The sequence below is a fragment of the Palaemon carinicauda genome, chromosome 35 (genome assembly GCF_036898095.1).
Source record: "Palaemon carinicauda isolate YSFRI2023 chromosome 35, ASM3689809v2, whole genome shotgun sequence".
Lineage (NCBI taxonomy): Eukaryota > Metazoa > Arthropoda > Malacostraca > Decapoda > Palaemonidae > Palaemon > Palaemon carinicauda.
The window spans coordinates 29,901,033-29,919,626 of NC_090759.1; the positions used below are offsets into that span (position 1 = coordinate 29,901,033).

At 35.2% G+C, this 18,594-nt stretch overlaps 1 protein-coding gene across 4 annotated transcripts in view; it reads left to right on the top strand.

Moving 5' to 3' along the window:
* The window catches only part of LOC137627681 (peptidyl-glycine alpha-amidating monooxygenase B-like), a 286,462-nt gene that overhangs the window by 228,956 nt on the left and 38,912 nt on the right, over positions 1-18,594 (top strand). For 3 of the 4 annotated variants that reach the window (XM_068358881.1, XM_068358883.1, XM_068358882.1), the window contains one exon: positions 14,488-14,571. In XM_068358881.1, the coding sequence (XP_068214982.1) occupies positions 14,488-14,571 (84 nt within the window). Of the gene's footprint in view, positions 1-699; positions 7,018-14,487; positions 14,572-18,594 lie in introns of those variants that run through there. The other variant, XM_068358884.1, reaches the window with a different exon arrangement.

An 18,594-nucleotide genomic window follows, 5' to 3' on the forward strand; every position in this document is an offset into this window, starting at 1 on the left:
ATGAAAATCTGTATCGTATGGAATTGTAATCCACATGAAAGCTTGATAATATAGGTATGTGGTTTTTATAAAATGATAGCAGGTTATAAGTACTTTTTCATGTTCTGAATATGTATAGGAACATACAAGTCACTTTATAGGGCAAAATCCAACCCATGTTGAGTCAATTGTAACCAATTAATGATGTAGGGTGGGTTATTATTGTACAGTGTGGTGTTAAAGTTTTATTTATTTGTGGATTGGGTTTGACTGTCAAAAAAAATTTTGTAAGTCATTTACTCTTAGAAATGTAAGGGATGCAATTGTTAACTTTTTTTTACCCTGGGCTAGTGTTGCTAAAGACTGACCTTTTTTTACATTTTAGTCTTATTACTAAGTAATATTTGAAAGAGAACGACTTCATAGGAAACTATGGTGTTACTTGGTTTGCATGCCCTGGACTATGGCCACATCAATTGTATATACTTGGTTTCGGTGGGTTAAAATCTTGTTTGCTGGGTGATGCTTCAGACTGTCCAGTTTTCTTCATTCTTTGTGTTTTTATTTGGTTAATCAATATCATTTTTATGAATTATAAACTTATTTTTAAACTTCTGTCTTTATTGTTAATAGATGACATATTGAGAAGTGAACTCTTGACTATAAGGAAAAATTAACTTAATGAACTTTGTTATTAAGCTAATTTTTTTCCAACTCCAGATGAAGATGCCCCAGTCCAGGTTATGCAACCTACCATTTTGGAGCGTATCACCAACTTCTTTAGGATTACCCTTAATTAGGGTACTTTTCTCAGGCACACATTATGATCGAGTTTTAGAGGCTTTAAGCCCATTTGTGTAGAGGTTACAGAAGATAGTATAATTTTTAGTAGAGACATCAACTACCTTACTTTAAATCTGAGTCTGGAGGCAGTTTCATTATTATTATTATTATTATTATTATTATTATTATTATTATTATTAGGTAAGTTACAACTTAATTGGAAAAGCAAGATGCTATAAGCTCAAGGGCTCCAACAGGGAAAAAATAGCCCAGTGAGGAGAGGAAATAAGGAGATAACCTACTGTATATGAGAAGTAATGAACAAAGTGAAATAAAATATTTTAAGAACAGTAACAACATTAAAACATCTTTCATATGTTAACTATAAAAAGACTCTTGTCAGCCTCTTCAATATGTAAACATTTGCTGCAAGTCTGAACTTTTGTAGTTCTACTGATTCAACCACCTGATTAGGAAAATATTTCCACAACTTTGTTACAGCTGGAATAAAACTTCCAGAGTACTGTACTATGTAGTATTGAGCCTCATGATGGAGAAGGAACGATTATTAGAATTACGTAACTGCATATCTAGTATTATGAATAGGATGGTACTGTCAGGGAAGATTTGAATGGTAAGGATGATCAGAATTATAAAAAATCTTCGGTAACATGCATAACGAACCAATTGAATGTCTGTGTGAGAGATTAATATTGAGATCAGGAAAAGGAAATTCAATAGACCGTAAGATCATGTTCAACCAATTAAGATGAAACTCAGCAGCTGAAGACCAGACAGGAGAATAATACTCGAAACAAGGTAGAATGAAAGAATTAAAACACTTCTTCAGAATAGATTGTTCACCAAAAATCTTACAAGACTTTCTCAATAAGACAATTTTTTGTGCAATTGAAAAAGATAGACCTTAGGTGTTTCTGAAAAGTAAATTTGCTGTTGAGAATCACACCTAAGATTTTAAAATGTCAAAGTTAAAGAAACATTATCAATGCTGAGATCCAGATGACGAAGAGCCACTGTGCTCAACCTACTTACAATCATTCAGTACTTTGAGCTTTGTTTAGATTCAACTCCATACCCCATATTTTGCACCATGCACTAATTTTAGCTGGATCTCTATTAATGGATTCAGTAACCACAGATCTACATCCAGGAGATGGAATTGATTCAAAGAGTAGCATCATCTGCATATGCAATGAGCTTGTTTTCTAGGCCAAACCACATGTCATGTGTATATAATATGAAAAGTTATGGGCCAGAACACTACCCTGAAGAACACCAGATAGCACATTCCTGTACTTGCTATGGTGCCCATCAACAACACCTCTGTGATCTATTACTTAAAAATTCAATAATGATGTTAAGTAAAGACCTACGCACTCCCAACTGTTAGAGTTTGAAAACAAGGGCCTCATTATTAAAACTGGTAAAGGCATCACTAAAATCAAGGCCAATCATACAAACTTCCTGACCACAGTCAAGGGATTTCTATATAGCAATGGAGATTGTAAGAGGGGCATCACATACTCCTAGGCTTTTACAAAAAAAGCCAAATTGCAAACTAGGGTACAGATGATTACCTTCAGCAAACATATTCAAGGGTTTTGCCAAAAGACGTTCAAAACCTTTAGGCAACATGACGGTAATTAGCGGGACTTGAGCTACCACAAACACATTTACATAAGAGAGTAACATTACTAATTCTCTAACAAGTGCAAAAAGAACCTCTTGCTAACTTGCAAAAAATAACAGATAACTTTGGAGCTAAGAAATCTTCAGTCCATATAAAAACAGGAAAAACACCATTTGGATCTACACCTCTATAAGCATCAAGGTCCAAAAGGAATTTCTACATTTTGAATTATAAATTTCCAAGTATAGGACTCTATTGACCTACTGAGGGATGAAGACTATATATTTAATTGCACTTCATTGCATGACCTTTATTCTAATAGCATTTATGTTGGGAAAAGTATTTTGAGTTTCTTTGAGATACTAAGTGTAAAGGGGAAATCATTTACGCTATCAATCTGAGCAGTATTTTCAAGTCAGGTCTGTTGTTTTTTGCTTAGAATCCTATCTTTTCCAACTCTGTTCATGATCTTGGCTTGTTATTCTCTTGACATTCCTCTCATTCTTGTCACTTGCTTGAACCATTGAAGCTTACTTTCCATTTTTGAGCCTTTCACTTCTTGGATACTTCATGTTGAATGTGTGGGGAAGGAATGAGGCAATATTCCATGAGTCAGTAAGGGTGAAACGTCTAAAAATATTGATAATATAAGATTAGGATAAAAAAGTTAAGCTCCCATCAAGGTACAATATGACATACGCTCCAATTAATAAGAAAGGGGATATTAGGTGACAAAGGAATTAAGTGGTAATTCAAAAGTCGATTGAGAGAGGATAAACATCATCACTCCAAAGAAATGAGAAATGGGAGCTAACATTTACAGATATTCATCCCAGGCCAGAGCATTAAATAAATTAGGCAGTTGCTAAGGAATTTATGGGCACACCTTTCTTGAGGCTTTGGGGAAATCAAGTTTTTATTTAAAAAAAAAAAAGTAGATGTCACTGGTAAGGCAATGCTTTGTACTGTGATGTGTAATTTTCAGAGATTCAATGTGCTTACCTACATTATTCTTTAAATAGGCCAGTTCTGCAGAGTCCAAAGATATGTTTAAAAGCACTCAATCCTAACATAAGCCACCATAATCCTGGGCTTATGAATTGCATCCTGTTTCTGAATTATTGGTTTCTTAAAACTTGGAATAAGCAGCTTGGATGAATGTTGCATTTGAGAAACCAAAGTTTCAGAGCATAATAAAATATCATACTGCCTGGAGGCAACTTGAAGTTCACTAATATTGTCATATAGTCCACAAATATTGACAAAATACCGATATATTATGGACTACCACAATTTTCATTCAGATTACTGAAGGCTATTAGTATCATTAGTTATTAATTGGATGTGTAACTATGTTTGTTCGTTGTCATTGGCAATGAAAGGAAAGATATAAAATTGTCTTTATTCAATTTCTTTTCAATTTCTAAGGATACAGTGAGTAAAGCAATATTTGTAATACTGCATCATATTTACGTACTCAAAACCTAGCCATCGACTTATACTTCAGATATAAGGTACTGTAATTTAATTAAATTTGCTTTAATTTTTTACCTCATCATATACATGGAATTATACAGAACAGTATTTACATTTATTTGCGTACAGTATTCATCAACAAATATAGTAGTCTTGAATAAAATTTTTTACAACTTTAATTTCAGTTGTTTGGAAAGAAGTAGAAGTAATTAGTAGTTCCTAATTTGCCCACTGGTTTTTGCAACACTGTATTCAGTTTATTTTGATTTGGTCTGTGCTTTCAGTTATTTCTGTTTTAGTGAGCTTCATTTATTTTACATTCATATTTTACGTCTCATTGCTCAGAATGCATGTGTGTATAACGTTTAAAATTTGTCGTCCAAATGTGAAAAACGAAAGCGTGGTAATCTTGGCGGTTTTTTATGTAATCCCATGTGTTAGGCATATATAGTATTCCTGAATACAATTTGGTTTGATTTTGCTTGATTTTATGCTTTGGGAAACATTTTTGATATAGCAGACAGCCCTCCCCCCCCCCCTTAGGCTATTATTGCAAAATTACAACTAGCACCCATGGATCAGGATGAAGACACTTCCAAATGTTGTATGTGGGAAAGTCCTTCTCCTATGGGGTTTTGCATGGGAAGACCTTCATGTATTTATGATAACAATGCATCCCGGAATGTCTACTAGAACAGAAATCAGATGTCCTAGCACTGAAATCAAAAGAATTTCTTGAAAGAGACAATTCTAGAGCTGTAGGTGAACTGGGTTGAAGAGAGAATCAACGCTTTCCTTAGAAAGTGACCTCAAAATGTCACTTTATGCCCTGGTACCCACTTGAGCAATCACCTTATCAATTCTATTTACATATATTAAAGTGCCTAAAATAGGGGAAGAAAACTGATGCTGTGCCCTCCATAGAGGAACTTACCTTTAATTACAAAAACACAAAGGCTGTTAAAGCCTTGGAAACCCCATCTGAAAGTTTTATCTAAATAAGTCAGATAATCCTAAATAAGATTCAAATCTTGATGTATAGCAAATTTCTTTTCTATAAGATTAGACATAATCCCTATTATAGAATCTGCAAAGATAGTATTTCAAGAATACTTCATACTTTATTAATTACAAACAGCATCTCCTGAGTTAACCAGCTTAGAAACTCTGCATTTAAAAATCTTGGTCAATTAACATTAATGATGGGTCTAAGGGAGGAGATTAGATCATAAATTAGAACTAGATTATGTAAATGATTCATCTTGCATAAGATCGAACACTTTTGAGGGATAAAAGGCTTTGCCACTTAACGATAACTTGAATTACTAGCCTTTCTTTGGATTTGAGATGGCAATTTATTGACCCTATTCAAACATGAGCAAATTGAGGGGTACTGTATAAATATCCGTTTCCGGTAAAGGAAGAATAGGTCACATTAGAAATTATCTTGAGCTACTTATTTGGAGACCTTTTAGAAATAAGTTTCATTAGTAATTGAAAAGTAGATACGGTACCTCATCAGAGTTGCGGTCTTGTGTTTTCTTCATCATCTTCCTGTTCTGAAAGATCTTTTAGGACATTATTTACTGGGCTTTCCATTTTTTTTTTAACTTTGTGCCGGAACCTTAGCACATTCTTTTGTCAAGGGGCAAGTTTCAGGAGTGTAGGTACTAGTCCCTACATTTATACAGTTAACGCAAACCTGTGATGTGTTTGTACCTGAGATTACAAGTGAACTATGTAGACTGCCATCTGAAACATGATGCAACTGATCAGTTTTTACTAAAGTTTTATAAAACTGTAACAGATTTATTTGATTCAGGTACATTTTGTCCTAAGGAATCATATGATATGCCATGCCATTCATTTATGAAATAAGAGGTTGCTTAAGAGCTCTTACTTCAGTGAGTTGTTAGATATTAGGATCTAGGATATCAACTTCATCTTCTTCCTCACAGTCTAGTGGTCTAGAAGAGTGGACTGGATTGTGGAAAGGTGAGGATTTAACAGTAGAAGTGGCTAAATTAAATGAAGAATTCAAGGCTCTATCACGAATCTGTGATGCACTGTGCAGCATCAGAACTCTTACTGAATGATGTACTGTACTAGAATTACTAGGCATAACTTGAAGGGCTAGGCTAGGGTAGGAATGATATTTTTGTCATAATCCCTGATATAATCAGTTAAACTGATCTTCTCTGGGTTTCTCTCCAGAACTAAAAGTAAGTGTTCTTTTAAGCTTTGAACTTTTAATTTGGTTAGCAACCATAGAAACATACTTATCCATAAGAAGAACAGTGCTGCTCTTGCATTTCTCACAATGATTTGCTGAATCACAGCACTACCCTCGACATGAGATACAAAGTAAACGTAGATCATGATCGGCCGGGAAAAATTCCCTTTAACAGTCGATTCTGTAATTACTAAAAAATCCAGTAGAAGACATTTGTAAAAGCACTAAAAACCTAAATAACCTAATAACCTGTACTAACGGGTACCACACCACACTAAGAACAATATAACTACTGAAAGACAAACGACAGTACGGCATGCCCAAACCATTTTTATTGTTTCATTACTATACGTCTTACTCTATTGGAAGGAAAGAAATTAGGAATCCTTTTATTTTTTTTTGGGGGGGGGGTAGGCATCAATATTAACCAAGCTTTGAGAGAGAAAACATAAATACGAAGGGAGGTTCATGAAAATGATGATAGTCCAGAAGAAAATTGCCAATGGGTTATAGAGTACAAGTATGACTAATATTTTAGACCTTTTTTTTTTTTTACCATAATTGACAACGGCTTCTTTTGCATGGAGTAGAAACTGAAACAAAAATATTTTGCTGCCTAATATGCCTGCTCATATGCAGGAATTCATTGCATTGCACAGGATGTATGTCCTTTATTCATGCATGCCCTTATAATAGAGGAAAGAGAAAGTCAAGCCAGGCAATGCAGTTTAGGATAAGGAACCCAAAATAAGTGGAAGTGGGTCTTTTTTTATGCCTTGTGAGTGGTGAATGTGCCATGTGGCTTCATGAGACCCCATCATTATCACTTCAGACAGTTCATTTTACTAAGAGGATAAAAGCATTACCATGCCAAGCTACTGTATGTAGATCTATATTTAGAACTCAAAAGCAGCAGTAATTACTCATTGCACAAAATTTTTATTGACTACCTTAATGGATGGACTGTGATATAGATCATAATTGTGAAAGAAATTGCCTCCAGACAACAGGTCTAGAAATATTTTTTTTTCCTTCAGATGCTTATAGATTAAGTACTGAAATGGGAAGTTGAATATTTTGTTGCATCTTGTTTTAAGCCTTCTTGTATTGATAGAAATTAGGTGTTAAATGATTGAAACAAGAAAAATATGAAAACTAGAAAAAATATGAACTCTTATTTAACACTAAATTTTGTCTAATAGATACTATTTATTATTGGTTATCCTTGTGACTTTTTGTGTTGCTTATATTGCTTGACTTATGTAAATTATACTTTTTAAAACTACCGTCAGCCTAAAAAGTAAAGTATTAACATGCATGTACAAATTTATGGGTATTATATTACATAAACTAGGACAAAAAAAATGATTAATCTAATGTGGATATCAATTATTTGGTGGCTCTTTAATTAGAATACTGTATGAAGAATTTTGATAAAATTTAGTTTAATTTAAAACTTGAATAGTTGTAATAGCCCTTCCTTGTGTTTAGAGTAACAGCATTGTAATAGGGTAAAGGGAAACCAGAAAGAATATTGGATAACTGTAGACTTCTATATCTCCCTGGATTTCATGAAAATCTCAATCCTGGATAACACCTTTACAAAGTTACTTACTTTATGGCGGTAGGACAAAGCAAAAAAGTATTTATTTAGTCTGTTGGCATTGTTATGGCTTTGTGTTATTGTTGGTTTTGATAAGTATTTGATACATGATCTATAATTTATTATTTATTCTTGCTTGTGGAATGTTTGTTGTATGTTTTAGCAGCATAGTTTTATGGCATGGATATTTTGTTGGCAATAAAAATGAAATGACTTATTTAAATTAATAACCTTGTAAGTGTCAGTATACTGTATGTGGAATGTACTTCTAATGAATATTTGTATTTCCGTGTATTTTGCATTGTTTGATATTATAGTGCTTGATCAAGTCAAGATGAAGAAAAGGCATTTAACTGTTCATTAAGATGCTCCTCAAAATAAATAAAAGGCCAGGCTACTTTATGTTATTTGAAGGTAGTACATTTAAATGATAAATATGATAAGGTTTTGGATTTCTACTGTGAATGACGATATCTTAATTAGATCAACCTGTATTGCTCAAAATTTTCTTGTATCCTGCTCTCATGGGTAATTCTGCATTTGGGGAGTGGAGATGGGTACTCACTCTATAATTGATGTTTTTTTTTTTTTTTCAAAAGTAAACACTTAAGAGTAACTTATTCCCTAAATTGCCTTTTAGGGTGGAAGAATAAGTTGTAACTTTGGGTGAAGTCACCTAACCACAATATTCTTGGTGGGTTGAAGAAAGAATTTTATGAAGTCAGCCTCCTTTAATTCCTACTTTTTTGAGTTTGCAAAATCATTATGTCTGGCAAGTGAATCTTTGGACTATGTGACTAGCAACTCTGAGGTTTGGGGATAGGTTTCATGGATAGTCTTGCTCCAAGAGATTGCCTGAGATATAAGGGTCTGCAAAAGTTGTTAGGATGAAGATGAACAATTATTTGGCAATCTTAGTTGTAGCACATGACCTGCAATAATCAGTCTTGGTGAGAATACAAGACACTGATTGGCATTGTATCATTCCTGCCATAGGAATAGTATCAAGCTCCAAGTTTTGCTTAAAAACCAGAGTGGAGGAAAGAGCATGGACCCATATCTTTAACTGTTACAAGTAAATGTACTCATGATATCAGAGTAAGTCCTTGTGATTACCTGATATATCAATTGCTTCACAAATGGCAGAACAGGACAAAACAAATCCTCAGTATCCAAAGAAGTTGGGAGCTATTGGAAGATTGTCTTAATAATAAAAGTCAAGGCAAAGAAGAGTCCTATAGAGGGTCGTTTCATCAAGTTGGTCACATTTCCAGGTAAGGCAGGAAGCTCACTGTCATGCTTTAAGGAGATTAAGCTAGAAAAACACAAGTGATTGAATGAGAGGTCTGATAATGTCGAACAGAAAAACCATGGTACTATTGAGGATCTACTTTTACATTTCAGAAGAAAAAGATCTCGACAAGAATGCACATAGATGCCAATCTCTCCAGGAGAGAAAGGCCTAGGAAAAAGAGTCTTGCACATCCTTGCTAATCAACTATACATCAAAAGAATGGATGATAAACTTAAAAGGTGCAACCCTGGGTCTTTTGAAACGTCCAAAGACTGGTTCGGTATGAGGCTGATCATACTTGTGTCTTGGCCCAGTAAAGTGAGCAAAATGTTTTTAAGGAGCAAAATGTCTTAGAGGATTGTGGAAATACGGTAGATGTAGCAATGGGTAGATTGTATTCTCTGGAAGACCTTTATTGTCTTGACAGAATTCAGCTATTGGAGCTTCCTTAAGAAGCTTAGGAAGGGCACAAAGATCTTCAGTAGTGTACTCATCCAAGTCTTTCACAAAAAGACCTTTTCCTGGGAAGTCAAACATCGCTCTTATGAATAACTTGGTACCTTTGAGCATTTCAAAATTGTCAGAAATTTCAGGTGATGGAATTCTGAAGGACAGTTAAGGAAAATTAACTGGCGAGGTTGGATAATCAGGGACTGAACATGTGACTGGTAAAGGAGAATATTTTCTCTTGAAGGGGAACAGTCAGTGGAATAAGAACTTACATTTCTACTGTAGCAGACTGGCTTGGTCTGCAAGGAAATAGATTTTCATAAGTCTCTAAGCTAGAAGCAACACAAATCCAAATAAAAGTTGCCAAGATCTCCATGATGACCAGATCATTGGGGGCCTTCTCCTTTAATCATGAAGATTCCTGGAGGAACGATATTTAGAGTCATTTTGTCCCGTTTAGAACGAGATTGAGAGTAACCATGATACCTGGAAACCCAAGGAAGAACCATGCTGTGTTTAGGGGATCTCTCCTCATCTCGTTTCTACCTGCTTCTAGAAACAAAGGATGATCTTTTCAACATTTTCTAATGCCACAATTTTGGGGGAGGATGAAAATCTGCCTTGGGAACAATTGTACAGTTGTAGGCTGGGCTGGAGAACTAATCTGTAAAGCAAGGTTATTGAAGGAGAGGCTTTGTGATGGACATAACTGTTTTTTAGATCTGACACTGGAGGAGTAGTTGGGACATATAATCATGGATTTCAGACAGAGAGAAAGATAGCTGAAATCATTGCAGCAGATGTTGAAGTCATAGGTGACAGAAGGTAATTACCTGAAGCGTTTGGTAAGCTAGTGGTATCTTCATCGACAACCAGCAGAAGCAGCCAGGGCATTGACACTAAAAGGAGAACTAGCTTCCTGTTTCCTCATTTCACGACATATCAACAGCCCAGAAACTTTAGAGAGGGCGGCATGATATAAGAGGAGTCATCAAAAGAAGTGCTGCTTTACATATAGTCCATGAGCTGAAGACGTGGTCATGACCAGAAGCAGAATTATCCAAATAATCATCAGCCAAGAAGTTAAACTTGAAATATTTATACTATTACTCTGAATGAAGAGGACTCATTAAGCCTTTAACCAGTGATGATACTGCTCACAAGTGAGTGGAGGAGAAAATGGATTAAAAGGGAAAACCCACAATGGAAAAAAAAAAAAACTTGATCAAGGCAATCCTGAAAATAAGATCCGAGTTTGTGTAACGGGTCATATATGAAAGTGAAAGTGAAGCAGGTGCACAATTGGGCATATGTGATGAAGGTCTCTTAATCTTATAATGCAAGGTATAAATTTGATTTCTTCATGCATAAAAATTATGCAATACTGTTTATGATGATTAGTATGTTCCTAAAAGAAATTAATAAGTTTTTATGGTGATTAGTAACTTCCTAAAAGAAAAAAATAATTAAAGTTCATGAAGCATGAATATAATCAACTACTGTACTTGTAAAAGTATACAATGTGAAATTGTTTATTTTCAAACAATATTTACAAATTGCTTTCTTCATTTATAAGATTTTAGCCATTTATATTCATAATTTAACTTTGTTGTTTGACATTATCGTTATTATTTTGTAGTTTAACAAGATCCATAAATCAATTGTTCCTACAAGTACAGTATACAAACCATTCGTCCTTAAAAATAGGGGAATATGACTTCAGTTGAGTTGGAACAGCCATTGAATTCGTTAACGAGGTAGTTAAAGATAGGTGGTGAGGGTTGGCGAGAAGCTCCAGCCCTCCACCTGTTGGAAGCCCGTCACTTTTGTGTTTGGCTGCAACAAGTATGGACATACTGTTTTGCCCTTACCAAATTTTTTTTTATCTTTCTTTTTCTCTCAGAAAGTGAATGTTGACTGTACTTGTGAATCATGGATGTGAAACAAGAAATTCGTACTTGCCAAGGAAAGGGTTAATGATGCAGGAGTGCACAGAATGCATCAAGAGCTATGTCTGCAGGCTTTTTAGGTCCTGGTGGTGTGTGGGGGTTTCCCCAGTGTTTGCCACATACCATAGCCAGATGGAAGTTTGTGCGTCAATTGAAGTTCAGGATGGAAATGGTACATTCTGTGCCGAGTTCCATGAGAGAGAGAGACGTCATAGTTTCAGTAGACTTGAAGGAGAGACATGTAAAAGTACTAGTGCATTAGTACACACACACACACACACACACACTCTCTCTCTCTCTCTCTCTCTCTCTCTCTCTCTCTCTCTCTCTCTCTCTCTCTCTCTCTCTCTCTCTCTCTCTCTGTGTGTGTGTGTGTGTGTGTGTGTGTGTGTGTGTGTGTGTGTGTGTGTGTGTGTGTGCGCGCGCGCTTCATTGTGTATATTGATGCTCAGGTGTTCACTCGGGTGTTCACCTTGGTAACCGCTTGAGTTAGCTTCCAATGGATACATACAGTGCGTCTATTGATGTATCTCCACGATTGGCTGATCCTAGCCTTCTCCATGAGGCAGTTACTGTAGGATCAAGATCACCAGACAGTCACATCAGAAAGCTTAAGTAGGTAGCACAACTACTTCAGTACAAGACAAAAAATCATTCCTTATTGGTGCCTCCATCAGAGATTTCTTCAGGTGTGTCTGATGGATTATTGGTCAGCCTCTAGGGATCTCCTTTTCCTTCCTGTTCTAGTGGGACAGGAGGCTTGGGATGATCTTACCTGATAGCTGAATTGGGAAAACCTCACCACGGGAGTCTCGCTCTACTCTCTCTGTCTCCAGAGATGCAGTTATTCTCCAATGCATCGAAGGAATGGTGGGACACATACCAGAACAACCTGGTCATCTCAGGAGTGTGGTCAGAAGAAAAAATGCATCTACGCTTCAACGTTCTGGAAATGCAAGCATTCCAAAATTGTTTTAGGAGGTACTCGGTAGTGTTGATGAATGACAACACCACTATAGTCCCTTGCATTAACATGCAAGGGGCATGGTCTTGCGACCTCTTTGCAAGCTGACAAAGTGAATGAACATCTGGGCGGCATTCCATGCCATAGAATTGTCAGTCAGGTACATTCCTAGCAAGAAAAATGCACACACACTCAGTTACCAGAGGCAGGTTGTAGAGATGGAGTAGTTCCTACAACATTGTTTGGTGGAGAGGCTTTGTGGCCAGTGGGGTTAGCCAGATATCAACCTGTTTTATCATGTAGCTAAACAGGAAGTTCCCAGTGTTTTAGTGCTCCATTCCAAACTCATAGGCAGTGTTCGAAGAATCCTTCCAACACTGATGAGATCCACACGTACCCCTTCCCTTTGTTTGGCATGATCTCTTTGCTTTCCAAGTGGTATACCAGTCTGTCAGCAATTCTAATTGAAGTTCAGAGAGAACTATCCCAATGGTACATGCTCCTCTTTCAGCCGCATCCTTAGAAGTCCTCTAATCTGCGAAGTCGCTGGAACTTCACGTTCTGAAGCTATCCAGCATCGCGAGTGAAAAATATTTTGCAAGGCAATGCATAGATGTCTGGGAACCTGTGACAGTCCATCGCAGCTATCTACTAGGGAAAGTGAACTATCTCCTGCAGTTGGTGTAGTAGAAAGGAGCCTTCTACAGTCTGAACATCTCTATCACAGATCGCAGATTTTGTCATCGTCTTCGTCAAGGGAACTGCCTCTCGGTTGCAGATGTCAAAGCCTTCCGCTCACCTTAGGTATGGTCTCCTCGTGGGAGTTGTCTATGCTCATGAGAAGTTTCAAGCAGTTTTGTCCACCCGGGGAACTCAGGCCCCCAGAGTGGGATGTGGCCCTCGTTCCCACTCATCACTTGGCATTAACTATCATATTAACAACTTCAATGGTAATAGCAGCTCTGCTGAAAACATTTTAAACGACTCGGGTTTGTATATTTGGAAAATATACAAGTTACTTTTAAAATTTTTTATATTTTACACTGATTGTATATCCATGGAGAATTTGTTGCAGTTGCAAGGTAAAGATATAATAGTCAGGTAGGAAGAGAAGAAAATTGAGTGTGTGAAATGTAAAAGACAGAAATTAATGTACCCAGAAATGTTACTGAGAACCTTTAGAACTGTCTACATTTGGCTACACAACACACTTTGGGCATTACCCCTATGCTAGGATTTGACTAAACACCTAAGTTTGTTTCAGAAGGTTTAGTCATTTACTAAAGTATCTGAAAATTAATTTCATAAATGTTAAATTATAAATTATTAGTATTAGAAGAGTTGAGAAGCTATTTTTCTTAAATGGGGAAATATTTATAACTGTAGAATTAAAGTTGCTTCCAATAATGTATCAGGATTTGGCTGATTCCTAGAAGTAAAAGGCATTTAATGATTAGTTTATCCCATTCGTAAAAGAACCTTACAATTCATAACAAGACATATTAATGTTACAAATTGTTGTTTTCTGTGACCTCTTCACTCATGATAATACAGTATGAAATAATGATAATAATAATAATAGTAATAATCATTTGCTCCTCTTTTAAGAAGGGAGTTACAGTATAGTAATCCATATTATTGATGATGATACCATCTTTAAATACATAAAACATTCTGTTAAATGATATTTGGGTCTTTGAATTTTTCTCTTTATATACATTGATTGAAATATGCTTATAATACTTCCATAGGTGTTGTAGATACTGCATATAGGTAAATACTTTACTGGTAATATAGTAATGTTGACAGTCATCTTTGGAGTAGTTTAGGCCATTAAAAACCAAGGCCTGTACAGATATAAACATTTCTTACAAACCCCTTACAAAAGCTTATTGTTTATTTTTACCCTGGCTTTTGGGCAACTACTTCCTTTTACAGAACAAAGTTAGCACATGTCTCATATGCACATTCGATGGTAGTTAGCATGGTCAGGTATCTATTTTTATTCTTGTCTGACTCTCAAATAGAGTCTTGACATTTTAGGCTTGTGTATCTTTCTTTTATATTGAATTATTAATTACGTAATTCTGTATTTTATTCAACAGAATCTGTGATCAGGGCAAGTACAAAAGCTCCCAATGTTTCACTCCCTGCAAAGATAGAAATCAAACCAGAAACCTTATCCGAAGGTAAGTCAAGAGTTTGGTTTCTATAGAAAATTAACATGGTGACTTGCTTTTGTAATGGAAGTGTAAATGATAGTGTAGTTTTAGAGACTGCCCAATTTTCATAGTTGATTTAGTAATAATTCAATAACTACTTTTCATAAATTTATGCCTAGGTGTATTTATGTCATCATGGGTTTGTCATTGAGTAATTATATAGCTCCTCTTGCAATCAAGTTCCGTTCTGATAATCCATTGTATGATGAAAACATTTTACGGAAATCTTCTGCTAACTGAAGCATGGTCTTTGTGAATAGTTGTCAATGATAACTAGTTGATAAATTTCCTAGTTTTTTTATCAGAAAACATTGACATAATAGTAGCTAACAGTAATTACTATAGCAGTTAATGTTTCAGCAAATTTTGTAGTCCAAAAGTAAAATAGATTCTAGTGCCTAGATTATGCTGTGTATTGTATTGTTACTATATTTGGTTGTAAATGTTTCTGTATAACACTAGCTGATAGTCTGCTATAGATGTCTAACACTAACACTTACATTGGTAAGGATTTTGGAAATATTTTTGTTTTTGATTCAGTGTAGGGATAATATATCCTAAGATAAAGGTATCCCTGTTAAGTCCATCTGAAAATTAATTCCATTAGATTTTTAACATGTTTATAGAATACAATTTTTTTATTACATCTCCGTGTGTTTGCTTATTTTGCAGTAAATAGAACATCTGAGGTTACATCTGATGTATAGAAGCATGATTTAATTTCAGCCTTATCTTAGGGCCCATTCTATATTCAGATAAGATGGCTCAAGTTGTGAAGCCAGTATCTAATATGCCCCTCTTTGATGCCATTAGATCTATATAATACTACATTTATGTGATGTTTTCTGCAAATTCACTCCAGACGAGACATGGTCCTGAATTTCACAGTATCCTCGAAATGTGCTGAATTTTGTCTAAAATAGAAATGTATAAAAAATTCAATACAGATGCACATCGACTTGCAACTGATTGACATTATGACCGCGTGGCTAGGACAATCGTCAAAACAAGAAATTTAGTTATGAATCGCCAAATAAACTGTATGCACAAGTCAAAACATGAAATTTGGCATTCAAAACTGGCAAATAATATTGTACAGTATTAAAGATTGCCAAAGAACACAAATCAAGACATAATATTTAATAGTTTAAAGTTGCCAAATAAAGGGTAATATTAAAAATTACAATTAAAATTTAATTTTAGAAATGGGCAAATGATACTGTACATCACCATTCAGTGTTAAAATTGTCAAAAAATGCAAGTCAATATTGGAAATATAGCTTTAGAGATTGGCAAATAATACTGTATATTAAAAAATTATATCAGTGACTTAATTATATGTGAGCATAATCCTGATACCATCGTCACCTTAAGATCAGCTGACGACAAAACCAAAATAAAAACAATTGGTAATTACTGTTGTGAAAATACACCTTAAATTTCTAATAGAAAAGTACGAAAATGTTTACGTGACGTTCACTTGAAATCGAAAACCAGGATTATTTTAGATATTTTTCAGTACATATACATTGTTGTCAGCTAAAACAAGAGATCCGCTGACGAAATTGAATGACGTGTCAAGCTCGGCCTACTATCAAGCATGGATTTAAGTAAATTACTGAACGTTTGCTTGACCTGTCCTGTGTAAGCCCTCACTCGGATGCAAATCTAGTTTTCATTGCATAACTCCGCGATTTTTAGCAAATATCTTTGCAAAGTAAATGGCGTCATTGAGTAACGGTTTCATGAAAGGATCTTTAAAGGGCTAAAGAATACTAGTTTTCTTATTAAGAAAGTAGGGTTCTAGGTTCTGTAGTGGCTGCTAGCAATTTGGTCTATTATTTTTTGAGTTTCGTTGATTTATGATTTTCTTAATTTCAAAAAATTCCATGGTGTTGGAGTTGAAAGTAATTAAAGATATACACTCTAGAAAACAATCTGGTGTCCCATATCTCAAAATACCTTTCTTTTATTGGCATCCAACCTCCATCAGTGCGAGAGTCAGTAATATGTATATCAGTGGAGGTTCATAAAAATAAATTGAATTTTAATAATGAATTATACTCACCCAATGTTCATATACATGCTCAACCTCCTACCTTCTGAGTTTAGGTGTCAATAGGACAAAGAAGAATTTTAACTTCAAGATTGAAAAGACAGAGTCATGTGTTTACTGAAAGGAAAGAAAATAGGACTTGTTTTTTTGCAAATTTAGTGGGGTAAATATAGATAAACTGAGCCTCAGTTGAGTATAGAAATAAATTTTATTAAAATTGCTATTAATGTTAAAGCAGAAAACATTGTAATTAAAGGTGCAGCAATAATTCACATTTTTTCAACCTTCACGTGTCTCGTATCTAACTCCTACAAATGATAAGGTCTGATTGTATTGTCACACTTCTGATCAAAAGTTTTACTAATTCATTTGCCTTTGTTTTGGCTCGGTAACGGTCTCTCCTGTTTTACAAGCATGAAGACGTCAGTATCCAAGTGGCTACCTCTATTAGCGATGCAGGTTCTGTTTTATCTGGATGACTAAGTAGAGATGGAATTGCTATGAAACTTTTCTTTAATCACCTGGATCATCTAGGGATTCTTGTCAATCTATCGAAGTCTGTTCTATAATTACTTTGGAAGGAAGATATTGTTAGTTTATTGTCAGTTGTAGTTTCGGGTGTTACTTAATTTTCCAAACCAAGGAAACTTCAACCAGTTCACATATGTATGGGACTTCTGAATGCTATAACTTTGATGGAAAAATTTGTTTCTCTGGAATGGCTTCACATGGGCTCCTTACAAAAATTCATCGCTTTCATTCATGGATTCTAAGAAAGGTACTAATAAAGCCAAGTCCAGGTAAGACCTATCTGTTTTAATGTTAAGACAACCATTATTTTTAATGAGGAACATCAGTCTGAAGATGCTCATCATTAAAAACTTAGACGAAATTCATGTGTCAAGACAGTGAAGCCATCAGAAGTTTCTAGTCCATAAAAACTTTCAGGAGTTATTAGCCTTGTGCAAAGCTCTTATTCAGGTAGAACAGCAAGGGTTAACCATTTATGTTTTTTGTTTTGGCCTGTTGAACATCTGAGTCAGCCAAATTAGCAGGAAGAATTGTGTTCTTCCAAACAAGAAATGTGGAAGTGGTGGGGAAGTCAAACATATGGATATGTTTGCAGCAATGTAGATGTCTTCTGCTCTCTAATACTGGACTCCAGAGAATGGGTGTTGGATACAATATTCCAATATTGGGAGAGTCTTGAGGTGTATGCCTTCCCTCCTATAGTCATGATTCAGATAGTTATCAACAAATTTCCAAGTACCAGGATTACTCTTGTAGCACCCATTTTGGTCCCAATAACTAAGTTTTCCAATCTGTGGCCACTGCTGACAGCAGTACCAAGAAAGTTACCATTTCAACAAAATCTACTAAGCTGAAATCTCATATATCCTGCATCCAAATAGAAATTTTCAATTTTGGCTAGCAATTGGTATAGGTTGGTCTTGATGTCAGTTTTGAAATAGACTTTTCTACTTCAGATAGTTTTACACAGGTATTCAAAGCTGTGATTAATAAGCTTCCTGCATATATGTACTCAGGGCTGCATACTGTATTAGTACCTGCAAATAGATGAATGAAAGTACAGTGTCTTGTCCAATCAGTTGTTTAAAGTTGTTATCTATCCTCATACTGGACATCTTCCAAGTAAGAATTTTTTGTATTTAAAAAAAAAAAGTTGTTCCTTCCAGTGTGTGAACTAGCCAAGTCATTAAACAATTCTATGTTTCTTAATGTATCTTAACCATTGCATACAATGCTCAATACTATGAAAATTAACTAAATTGGAAGGGAAACAGTCCTTCATTCAGTGCCTAGAAAGTGTGGAATACACTTTTAATCATTACACTTTGTACACAGTAAAATGAAAATTATTTTTGCCTGAGTCCAATTAAAAATTTCTCGGATTTTAATAAGACAGAAAGTTC